Below are 12,771 nucleotides of genomic sequence, written 5' to 3'. Positions count from 1 at the left end.
TCTGCCTCTCAAAGCCCTTTATAACCACTAAATCTCTTCCTACAAGTCTTCTTGGCTCTCTTCTCTAGCCAAGGAAATAGAAGCCACTTATCCTACACCTCAACCGGGTGGTCATCTTCTCCCCTTCCTGGCCTGTCCTCCCCGCACCCCAGGCTCTCAGGTCTCTAGCAGATAGTGTCATCAAATCAGTGTGTATTTTCACTTGGTGCCCCAGCAAAGACGCAAGCAAAAGATGAGGGGTGTACAGTTTCTATGGATATTCTACCTGCCAAGCCCTTAAGGAAATTATTAAAGTTTACATGGTTGTATGTAGCGGAACTGGGATATAAATCTTGGCAGAGAGGTGTTACAATTATTCTATTTTACACATGAAGGAACAGAGGCTCAGTTCCAGAACTGGGACAGAAACCTAAAAGTGTCAGACTCCAGACTCCATAGCCCTGATCCACTCCCCTCTCCCCTATACGGTTCTGGACTACATCCCCACGATAGGAGGCAGCTCCCTGGAATGCTTTTCGAGAAAAATTGAGGGCCAGGATCCAAGGGGGCCGTGAGCACATGTCAGGTAGTTATTATTGCTGTCCCTGACAATTTTTCTGTATTTCTGCTCCCTGGGGGAGAAGACAAAGCAGAAGAAAATCACGAGTCCCTATACCCTACCTTTGTGTCCCTTCTCCCGAGCAGGGCATGGTGAATCCACGGCTTCTGAGCTCATGAGGCCTAGCCCCTTTCCTCCCAGCCCTCTGTCCCCAGGAGCCTCTGTGAGGAGCGGAGCTCCACAGCACCAGGGGAGGACCTACCCCAGAAGCCCCCTTTTCTCATAGCTTCCTGAAGCTCCTTCTCCCTCTTCTCGTTTCTAGGAAGTGTTGAAGAAACCATAAATCCCAGCCCGGAAATCTTTCACCATTCTTTGGATTCCTGTTGTTCAACTGTGTGGAGATGCCTGTCTCCTGGTAGGCAGAGAGGCTATCCACATGGTGCCCACACCGCTAACTCCAGCCGTCGGCCCCTTTGGTCCCATTACCAGTCACTTCAGTGTGGCAGCTGCTGGCTAACCACATCACTAAACATGTTTGACTGAACTAACTGACTCAGCTAGAGAGTGTGTATGTGTGCAAGGCACAGAGGACCACTACGGCCTTTCTGGGAGATACTCGCTTTATTCATAGAGAAGGGCCCAGGAGTTAACAGTGTTCTGAGAAGAGTCTCACTTACACGATAGCTTATGCAGGAGGACAGCCCGCTTCAATGATCATTATTCATTTAACCCTCAAAGACAGAACCTGTCCTGGTTCAGTCTCAACATCAAAATACCTTCAGAATCTCCCTGTATAGTGAGCTTCTTGCACTGTATCTCTGTGGTGGCATTTGCATCTCAAAATCAACACGTCCCAAAAACCGAAGTCCCCCCTCCCATTGCTGCCCCAATCTTCTTCCTGTATTCTACCCTCACTGATAGCAGCAGCACCCGCAGTTACCCAAGTCAGAAACCGGAGCGATGGCCTGCAGTCCGGCTCTTCCGCTAATGCTCCCAGGCAAGCAGCTGTCGGGACGCAGGACTGCCTCGGGTACTGGGGTCTCAATTTCACCCCTCCTTTCTGTCACTCCTGTCTTTGGGTCAGTGCACACCCTTAGCTAATTGATGTCATAAAACAAGAAGGGACATGTCCCGAGGGCAGGGACCAGCACTCAGAAGAGTGGATGAGTCTAAACATAAGGCCAGATTGGCGGATTTGAATCCCGGTCAATATGCATCAGCTCTGGGAGAAGTCTCTGAGCTGTTTCCTTATCTGTGAAATGAGAATAAGGATACCTCCCTCCCTGGCTTGTTTTGAGAATTAAATAAAGCTAATGTGTTAACAACATTTACAACAGTGCTTGGCACACAGTGTAAGTGTTTGCAATGTATATAATACGTGTAATGGTAGATGAGGGGACCGAGGCTCAGAGCAGTTAACTGCATCCTCTAGGATCATACAGCTATTAAATCATACAGTTGGCATATAAATCCATGTCTATCCTTCATCAAAAGCCACACTCTTTCTAGGACCCACATTGTTTTTTTTAAGATTTTATTCATTTATTTGAACTAGAGAGAGGGTGAGAGAGAGCGCATGAGTTGGGGGACAGAGGGAGATGGAGAAGCAGGCTCTCTGCCGAGCAAGGAACCCAACGAAGGGCTCGATCCCAGGACCCTGGGGCCAGGACCCAAGCAGAAGGCAGACGCTTAACCGACTGAGCTATCCAAGCGACCCCCCCACCGACAACCCCCACGGGTGTTCATAAGAAAGTAGAACCTCTAAAGTATCAACACAAAAATCATATATAGAACAGCATGGATAATACGATCTCACTTAAAAAATGCTTAGAGATAATTTAAAAACTCCCTGTTACTGCCTCTGAACCTTGTCTATTCCTTTGTCATCTCATTTTATCCATCTCTCCTACCAAATGACCTGAGGGCAGAGACTCCCCATTGCATAGCACAGGCCAGATACCCAACATTCAGTATTTGTTAAACTGCTGAATAGCACTGAATCTTTAAACAAAACCACACATTTATTTAGCAAACAATAGATAATAGTGGATAATATATGAATGTGCATTCAAACCATACAAAAACTTATTTAAAGAAAAGTAATATTCCTTCTATTCTATTATCAGACACCCAGCTCCCATCCCAGAGGCAGCCACAATGACCAGTTTCTTGTATATCCTTCAGAAATACTGCTGAATTGCATTGAATTATAGTGCAGTTTACATTCATTGCTGAAGAGTATTAGGGAATGATGGGAAATGCTTTATACACATTTAGTCAGTACGTTTTCTTTTCTGAAAAGTCACCAGTTTTTCTCAAACCCATATAAAGGACAGCCCAAACATAAAAGGTGTGTGTGTGTGTGTGTGCGCGCGCGTGTGTGTGTGTGTGTGTGTAGACAACAGCAGAGAAAGGTGTTGGTTGCTGTGTTCAGGAATTCCCTCAAATAAAATCACCCTCCAAGTCTACGCAATGCTACTTAGTTTGCTTCCCCTTGCAGCTGATCTTATGACCCATTTCTTCAAAAATTTTTAGCCTGAGATTTCATTTTTATTGTGCTATTCGTTTCCTGGACATGGAAAGATGGGCATTCTGTGACTTGAACGCAACAAAGGACTTTCCCTTTCTTTCAGCGAGGTGTCTGAGGTCACTCTCATCCCACTTACCACAGTCTGAAACAACAAAGTGCCTCCTGGAGGGAGAAAGATAGTAACCACTCTCCTCAATGTGGTTTTTGTCAGACAGATGTCTGCAACAGCCCTGGGAGACACTTTATCTCATGCTTTAATAATGAACCCTCTTAAAGGGACTTAACACTTGGCAATGCATTCTCTTAGGTTGCTAATTTGCACCCATTACGTCGCTTTGTCAGAGCATGGCACATTCAGACTTTGACATGGCTTAGAAATGACATTAGACATTAGGTTTTTATTAAAAGTGATTAAAACCTAAGAATTTGGTTCTTCTCACCTCCTCTTCGGAGAAAATAACTTCTCTTCTTCCTTACTAGCATCTTCCCAGTTTCTTTCCTATGCCGCAGCAAACGGATTAGAGAGCTGAAGTCCAGACATGTTCTTATTATTCTTTCAGGGCTGATGTAGACATGGTACCCAGTGACAAGCTCAATGGCGCCTTTGTTTCCACTGGGCCCTCAGTGGAAGACACACCAAGAGATAACTGAAGGATTCTTCCTTCTTTCCTTAGTCTGTTTGCTACTAAGTTGTCTATTTGCCTTTCCAAGTCTTTGGTGTAGACTCAGTGGTCTGACTGTCAATGAGCTCTTTTTATGTGTTTCTTTGTTAGGGCCTTCTTCTTGTTACTTCTACCTCTTCAGTTTCCATTAGTAAAGCCAACCATGAGGACACCCTGCCAAGTTATCTACCCCAGCTCAGCCAACTCATTGCAGTTCTCACAAATGTTAGGAAAGTCCTCACTGGTCTAGGAAATGATCCCAGAACTCATAGAGAAAATGGACTATTAAATCCTGGCATTATCTTCCTTCTATTGGAGATTTGCCTTTGTAATCACTTAGGAACTTGCTTCTCCATCAGTCTGCCTCCCATGTGCAGGTTTTATTACTTTCCATTCCTCTCGTCTTTAACTGAAACATTTCTGTTCTAGAAATCGAACTCTTCTTGTGTTTAGAACACCGTTTTGATTAAGTGTTTCTGCATCTTTTCCAAACATACTCCAGTATCACTGAGCTCTATTATTAAGGGTGTAAGACTGCTGAATAAATGAGTATTTGTTAAATGAATGAGAGGGATGTGGCTTAATCATTTGTAGGAGAATTGTAAGTTTTCTGCTGATTTAACTGGGTAAGTCATATAGTAAAATGACAATGCGATGTGAATGCATCTAGCATTGTTTGCTACTCGGCCTCTACCAAGTCATAGCGGCATTTCTCTTCCTGGCATTTCTCACAAGACACCAACTAGTTCATAGAGCAGGAAGGCGGGATGGCAAAGTGGTTAAGAGAATGGCCTCTGGCCTGGATAGCCTCAGTCTGACTTTCAGCTCTAGCATTTACTATCTGCATGACTTTGGGCAAGTTGCTTCATCTCTTCATGCTCAATATTTCCATCTATAAAATAAAGCTCATACTAATCATACCTACCCACTCACTCATAGGCTTGTTTGAGGATTAAGTAAGCTAATATAGGCAAAACACCTAGAAAGTAGTTGGAATAGTACTATATAAATGTTCACTATTATTATCTGGCAGCTACTGTTTGGCTTGATGACTATCATTCAGGCATTTTACATCAACTTCCAAGACAATGACACATCACTGAAATACTTCTCCCAGGAATGTATTTAAATCTGGGAATCTGGGGTGCCTGGGTGGCTCAGTCAGTTAAGCATCTGCCTTTGGCTTAGGTCATGATCCCAGGGTCTTGGGATAAGGCCTTGAGTCTGGTCTCCCTGCTCAGTGGGGAGCCTGCTTCTCCCTCCGCTCCTCCCACTGCTTGTGCTCTCTCTCTCAAATAAGTAAATAAAATCTTTTAAAAGCACAAAACACAAAACCACAACAAACCTGGGAACCTACTAAAGAAAGCCATTGCTTCCCTGAGTCTGTCAGGACCTTTTCTCTTTGAACATCTCTAAAATTAGTTGAACAGTCATTAATCACCAACAATTACTAACAGGAGCAAAAGATGTTGAAATGGAATATATCTAAAGTCTTGTGACAAACTATTCTCCTGCTGTATTCCTATTTGTCTACAATTTAAGACTCCTATTTTTTTAGATTAAGTTCTAATTATATTTCCAAGCTACAAAACTTTCTTGGTTTTTAGTGTCATTACGTAACTCTTTATATTTGACGGAGATCTTGGCAAACTCCAAGGTAGAGATTAAACCTGTACATAAATGCCCCCTCCCCCTTTTGGGCCACATAGTAGAAATTTGAGTTAGACAGTTTTTACAACATGGCCTTGGCTTATATTTTACCAGCCTAAGGATTTCTACACTGGTTCAGTCAAAGATTCCAAGTAAGTAGTTCCTTCAGCTCTATTTTAAAGTAGAATCAATGCCACCCATAAGTAATAAGCGATAATTTCAGATATCAATAAATCAAACAAAAACAATGTTTTATTAGTACAGATTGCTGTTAACAATGCTACATTTGTAAGAGGCTGAAAAGCTTCAGGAAAGGGACAGCTATTTATGGGAAGAAATGAATGAAAAAGATCCATGTCAACATTTTTCTCAATTTACTCTTTCTAGTCACTGGATGGGGGAGTGCAAACACATAAAAGATTCAGCCTCTCCCTCTAGGCATGATACTCAGCTTCAAGTCAGCACCAGTTAGAAGATAATTACTATTAGGAACCTGTACCTCATTTTGGGTGTACTAATTGTATAAATTAGTTTTAAGTGAAAGTGACATCCTATAATGATTACATTTTGGCCAAATCTAGCAGGCATGCTTGTTTTTATTGTTATTTAACTGCTCAGGCCTAATGATTAAATTATCACTCTTTCATCCTTACACGAGATGGGAAAACATTTGATTTGTTTCTCTTCTCCGCACAATCAATTGATTTGCATAATGCCTAATGATGCTTTTTTCAGATTCCCATGTGTTTACCATATATTGCTCCAAACATGCCAACAGACTGTCATTTAATGGGAGAAAAAAAATCTTCCAGTTCAGACGAAAGCCTGGACGATTATTTTGAATACCTACAATCAGTCCATCTGATAATATGCTCAGGCAGCCAGATGCCCCAGAGAAACAAGATCCTTTTTTTTTTTTTTTTTTTGGTTGTTATCAAATGACTTACCCACAATGACTGCAGTGACAGTGAGCAGCACAAAAGCATTCCGAAATAGGTAACTTTTAACATCCTCCTTTGTGATGTTCTGCACTTTCCTCTTGGCCAAGAGTGTGCGCTTACGAACTCCTCGCTGGAACCTCTCCATCCTGCCCCCCATCCTGGGCTCTTCTTCATTGCTTTTAGTCATATTTTACTTCTCTAGGAGAGGGAGAGTCTCTTCTTTGCACTTCAGTGTCTCGGAATCACCCCCGGAAAGCCAGACCTCTTTGGTGTTAGAGAACACAACTAGAATGAGGAGAGAAGAGACGAGAGTTACAGCCTGCAGGGGTGAGAAATGAGAGCTGCCCCACAGCAGGGCAAGCAGTTGGCACACTGCATAATCTCAGCAGGAATCAAGGGCTAGAGAGCCACGACGCCAGTTTTCAAGGCGGGGATGTGCATATTTTACTGGACCACGTGTGAGAGATGTGCCTAAATTCAGACTATATGAGCAATAAATAAATAAAAGAATATACCAGCAGAATTGTGTGTTCTATTTTAAAAAATCTGTCCTTCCCATTCCAAGGAGGCTATAAAAGGGTTCATCAGAGCCCTGAGTGTGACTGAGCAGCCCCCACCCCCACCTCTCTCCCGAACCTAGCCAAGTGCTTTTTGCACAATGTTCACCCTCAATAAATGTCTAATTGAATTGAATGCACAGGAAGCGCTCAATAATTACTTGATGGCTTATGTCGTGTACATGGTGAAGGCATAACCAGGTCAATAAAATGAATTAAGATATTGATATTTCACCGCCAGAGCTTTCTGTTATATATAATAAAGTAACGATTTTCTTCATTTAGGAAAAAACATGATAATATCAGTTAATAAATATGGTCATGAAAAGAATGCAATGAAAAGAATATATGCACAGGACTTCGGAAATGTATTTGACTATTTTACAGGGTCACTTTTAATTTTTTTTCCCTGAAATAAGCAAAGATCTCCGAGCCCATCTATACATTATCTGAAATCGTAATTCATTTCCATTTTTATTACAAGTAGAATGTAGTATCTGTCCTTGTGGCAATCATATCGGAGTCTCCTGAGGAAACCATCAGCGACTTCTGGGTATTTCAAAATTTGGGATTTCTAGAACAGAGGAGATGAATCCAATTTTCATTCCAAACATTACAATGTGTGGTTTCTAGTTTCTTTAAAGTGCTCCTAGGTTATTCAAATATATCTAAGTCAATCTCTCCTGGGTGGAAATCAGTTGTCTTGAAGAAATCAAAGGATTCCTCCTGTTTTATAAGATTTGTGATCCATAATCTTTCCCGTGATCAATCCAAGTAGAAATCAGTGGTGCCTGTGGACGTGTGTACATGGCAGCGCAAGCAGCCAGCGTGGGCGGCTGTGGGGGAGGTCACTAGGAAGCAAAAGACTCCTCCGAGGCTTTTGGCAAATCCAAGTGTGGAAAAAAACACTCGTCTGAACAGTTTGACTTTTAAATAAAATTGCAGGTTGGGGTCAGTGACAATACGACCCACAACTTGCTTAAGACTTCACAGCAGATTACAAGTTTAGGGAGAAGGGAAGGAGGGGTGACACGAGAGACCAGATTTTTTTTTTTTTTTTTCTTTTCACTAATCTCTGGTTCCCTTTCCAGTCACTTTTTAAAACAGACCAGCTCAGCCTTGATTCTTTTCTAGCTCTGGAACCGCAATCTACCCCCAATCCAGCCCGAATGACTCAAATCCAAATGAAGAGCGGACACGGCATAAATACACACCACGCGCTGGTTACATGAAATTACTAACGTGGACTTTATCTACCAAAATGGCTAGCTTTTTACCCTCGCTACTCCTCCGCTGGGCGAAACAAAATACACTGGTGGAGAAGGGCAAGGAGGAGTGAAGCCCAGCAGGAATCCAGGACGTCAGACTTACCTTTTCTGATTTTGTAACGGGTGGCCGGGACCGCAGGCAATGACAAGGTGAATTCCACCGCAGGTACCGCAGACTAACAAACGCCCGTGAGCGAGGCATACACGCGCTCTCTGAAACTGCAAGTTACTATCAGGGCAACTTAAGAAAAGGGGAGGAGTCTGCGCCCGGGAAACGGGGAGTGGGGAAAAATGAAAACACCGCAGGGAAAGAGGGGGCAAACCCGAGGTTTCTGGAATATTGATTAATCTTGGCTCACCAGAAGCATGCTTGCTGGCTTTGTTTTGCTCCTTAGACCACTTTCACGCTTTGTCAGTTCACTTTCATTAGGAATGCAAAACCGGGACCAGGAAGAATTGCAAAATAAAGCTCACACACACACTCAGAAAGCTGGAAGTCTTGATTAGAACGTTTCAAAGAAGACTTTGCTAAGACTAAATTTAATTATCTCACACTATTGCAGGTTTCCTCCCCTGAAGGAAACTCGAGAGTGTGCTCTTTTGCCTGGTTGTACAACTGTTATAAAGAGTCCCTCTTTTTAGAATTGGGGGAAATAACTGACATTTCTTGGGAAGACCCAGAATGCAGCAAGTATGGAGAAAAAGAAATGCCCACTACAATTCTGCAAACTTGCCTAAAGTTACTCAAAACACAAGATGAGGCATGCCTCTGTGTTAGCAGTTTAAACTCTTCTTATAACAAATCTAATTTAGCTCAAACTGCCTGCATTACAAAGACTAAAAAGGTAAGAAACACACAGAGACCAGGATCTTTGCTGAGCTATGAAGTAAAAAGCATTTTAAGACCCACGAGTGTAAATGCACACTTGAAGGTTTGTGATTTCAAAAGATAAGTTGCTGTACAGGTAGATGCTTCAATTTTAAAGGATGCTAAATATCTCCCGCCCCCCACGGCCCTCGCGCCATTGTTTTTAGGAATTAGAAAATTCTCATTGCACTTTTAGCCCACTTTTCTTCGAAAGGAAAATAGATAGTGGAAATAGATTTTTAAAAATGAAAAAAAAAATTTTTTTTAAGCCTGACTCAGCTCCGAAACTTAGAACTTGTTTAGCATGAAGAACAAAGTTTGAAACAAAAACCCATACCAAAAATTATAGCCAGAGTTCTGTGTTCCTGTTCATTAAATCTCGTATTCTCCATGCAAAATCTGCTTAGTTCTTGGGTCTGTCATCCGACAGGAAGGTGTGTTTTTTTCCCTCATTAACAAACCGAGGGAAAGTCTAAAGATATGTCTCCTGCCTTCTTCAACCATTTCGTTGTGTGCCCTTCCCAACTGGTTGGAAAGCAATGGTGAATCATGTAAATGATTTAAAATGACAAACGAGCAGCATTTGTTTAACAAATCATAACAACTTTTAAATTTGGCGTAATTTAGGAGTTTACTGAAAATATATACTCTTGACAGTCCCAGCCCTCAGGAATCTTTTCTCTTCCTGTGATCTCCTAGGTCACTTAGCATCTGGGCCACATTGGTTAACACTTAATTACATGCTGTCTTCCGCTAATCCTGTCTTTTTAAAATCATGTTAAGCTTTGGCTTCTCAAGTGAATTACAAGTTCTTTGAGGGCAAGAACCAGTCCTATGCTTGATACGTAGTAAACATTAAATAGCCCTTATTAATGGATGGCGTAATGTAAAAGTATGAAACAAAATGCTTTTCAACCTTCTGTGTTAAAAGAAAATTCTTTCTTTTTATGTTGGTGTTTCTGGCCTAGGTGCGTGGAGCAGATACCATTTCTTAACGCCGTGAGTACATTTGAAAGCATTTATTTACTGCCCTAAGTCCTATCTGAGCCATGTGTTTAAGACTAATTTGTCCATATTTCTTGTGGAAGTGACTTGTATTTTAAGAGAGCTTAAGAAAGAAATCTTTAAGTGATTTTAAATGGAGTTTCAAGCCAACTGGCGTTTCTGTTTTTAAATTCTGTTTTTTCATAGGCAAGAAAAAGACTAGAAAAACCACACTTTGGTTAGCATAGAGATGAGAAGGCCCTATTGCCCTTTCTTTTTGCCTTTTTTCTAATCCCTAAGGCTTGGTTTAAAACCATTTCATTATTTTAGTTTGCGCAGACATTCTGGGAGTCTGGTGTACCCTTGAGAAGGGAAGTAATTCACCACTGAAAGTTTTGTTGGCTGTAATAAAACCTAATGAGAAAATGAGAGGCAAAGAGTCTCAGTTCAGAGTTCATCTGAATTACAAGGTTTTAGTCTGGGGGGAAAGATTGGGAATTACTTCTTTTAAGCACCACTTTCTCTTTGGGAAAGCTATAACAATAATGCCCTTGGGGCAACCTAGGTTTACTCAGCACACATCTCTACCTTTTCCCTTACTTCATAAGTAAGACCCTTAAGCGTTAACACATTTTTTCCTTCATAGAAATACGAAATAAGTGAAAGATCAAGAAATTATGAACAAGCCTCTATAGGCCGATTTCATTTGAAGCTACTCTAGGTAGGAGACACAGAGCCAGGGAATCATATTAATTTTGGTATTCGAGAGTGGGAAAAAAAAAAAAATCACATGGGGCAAACACTGCTACTTTTGAAAAATCTTCCAAGAATCCTCTGTGAACATACTATTATAAAGTATGCCGTACGTACATTCTTGTTTATTTTTTGAGAAAAAAAGTCACTGTAACAACCACCAAATCTAATGTATTCTTAAAGGGACTGTTTCCATTCATTAGTCTGAAGTATGAAGGATCATGATTAACGAGTAAGTGCTGTTAACAGAGTACAGAACAATTAAATTTCAGCATTCATGATAAGGGCATTCTGGAATTAGAAGAAGAAAATGGATTAGAAAATATTTTAACCTTTACCAAATGTTTTCTACTTTTATTTTTAATTTCATGTTTCATGAGAGATTTTGTCATTCTTTATTCAAATAGCTTACATTTTAGGATCATCATACGGAGTGTCAACTCTCCTATAGTTTAGAAATTATACAATGTGAAGACATGAACGGGAACTGATTTAACCTGAATGGAAATGTTAGAGTTGTAGTTACAGTAGAAGTAGAACTTGTGGTAGTTGGTCTTTCATTTTGTCTTGAATTTTTTCTTTCTTAGGCTTGAATGTAAAAAGCAAAACAACAAAAAAATCTGTGGTGAATTCTGGTTAGTTGGATTTTTTAGCTGACTGGGTTTATTTTAAACCCAGATGAAGCCTGAAAAACCCACCTCTAGGGGTGGGTTATGATTAACCTTTATCATATTCATTCATTCATTCATTCAACAAACCTTGAGCAAGTATTGTGCTCTAAACGCCAGTCCCTTTCCTCAAGGAGCCCACAAACACACATCTGTAATTATTAGGCAGTGGGCAAGGGGAGAACCCCACAGGGAGTTATGGGAACTCTGTGTTGGGGCCTGTTTACCAGGTCTCTCTACGAGGCTGAAAGCTCCCCGAAGGAGAGCTGGTTTCACATTGTATGTACAGAGGATCCAAAACACTAAATTAAAGAACTTGAACTCTACTCCCAGGCAAGACAGAGGCACAGGATTTAAGCACAGGAGTGATTTTAAATTTGGGGGTGTTGCAAATCCTTTAAGTGAAGAAGACTTGAGTTAGGAAGTAGAGGGGAGGAGAAGCATTTACCAATTGGGAGAGTTCACACCCACATTAAAAGGAATAGTTTCAGTTGAAAAATACAGACAATCTCACAAAATTGAGGCCCTTCCAGGGATAGGTGGTTATTGACTGAGACCTCTTACCTTAGGTGAGGTGTGTACTTCCCACGTCACTGGTCTGCCCACTTTAGTTTTCATTTCCTTGAACATACTTGAATGTTTGGACCTTTGAAAGCGGTTTGAGCAAGGGCAGAGGCCTAGAGAATCCCAACATAAGGGGGAAGAAGAACAAGAGGAGCCCTCTAAATAGACTCGCTCATGGTGAGAAATTACACCACCCATTTGATCACAAGTTAGCTAAGAACTGGATATAATGGTGGTTTAAAAATTGAACACATTTCTTCATCCTAAAACTAAGACGATCCACTTTTTAGTGAAGATTTCACAATTGCTGTTGCTATTAATTGTGACATGTTGTGAAATGACTTTTTTCCCAGTTGCTCCCAGTTGCCAAACCTCTGAAGGACCAGAATCTTGGTTTAGTTGAGAAAAATCATGTAAGTTAATTGGAATTAAAGTCTTTGGCTGAGTGCTAGCAATAATAATAGTGAACATTTATATAATGCTTCATAGTTTTATAAGGACTCTTACGCATGTTATCTAATTTAATCTTTGTAACAATGCTTTAAGATACATCCTATTATTACTAGTCCTGTATATCCAGATGTTGATATGGAGTTTCATAGGGATTAAGCAGTATGCCCAGGATTACAGTCAGCGAGGGACAAGAGTTCACAATTCTGAAAATTTAGTTTCTTGGGGTGCCTAGCTCACTCAGTTGGTAGAGCATGCAACTCTTGATCTTGGAGTTGTGAGTTTGAACCCCATGTTGGGTGTGGAGCCAACTTTAAAAAAAATAATAAAATATTTTA

The 12,771-nt window shown here is 41.0% G+C and overlaps 2 protein-coding genes across 2 annotated transcripts in view; one reads left to right on the top strand and one right to left on the bottom strand.

Moving 5' to 3' along the window:
- SLC1A3 (solute carrier family 1 member 3) overlaps window positions 1-8,465 on the bottom strand; it is a 79,028-nt gene extending 70,563 nt beyond the window's left edge. The window contains exons 1-2 of the mRNA XM_006730415.3: window positions 8,250-8,465; window positions 6,328-6,606 (exon numbers count right to left, since the gene is read on the bottom strand). Coding sequence (XP_006730478.1) covers window positions 6,328-6,508 — 181 coding nt within the window. The 5' untranslated portion in view covers window positions 6,509-6,606; window positions 8,250-8,465. The remainder of the gene's footprint in view (window positions 1-6,327; window positions 6,607-8,249) is intronic.
- A 3,913-nt stretch (window positions 8,466-12,378) lies between these two features.
- Window positions 12,379-12,771, top strand: part of RANBP3L (RAN binding protein 3 like) — a 275,898-nt gene continuing 275,505 nt past the window's right edge. The window contains exon 1 of the mRNA XM_081826021.1: window positions 12,379-12,396. The gene's annotated coding sequence lies outside the window, so the exon portion shown is untranslated. The remainder of the gene's footprint in view (window positions 12,397-12,771) is intronic.

The sequence above is a fragment of the Leptonychotes weddellii genome, chromosome 7 (genome assembly GCF_054177405.1).
Source record: "Leptonychotes weddellii isolate Sample4059 chromosome 7, ASM5417740v2, whole genome shotgun sequence".
NCBI lineage: Eukaryota > Metazoa > Chordata > Mammalia > Carnivora > Phocidae > Leptonychotes > Leptonychotes weddellii.
Note: the sequence above shows the minus strand (reverse complement) of the source record. Positions and strands in the feature narration are given on the sequence as shown.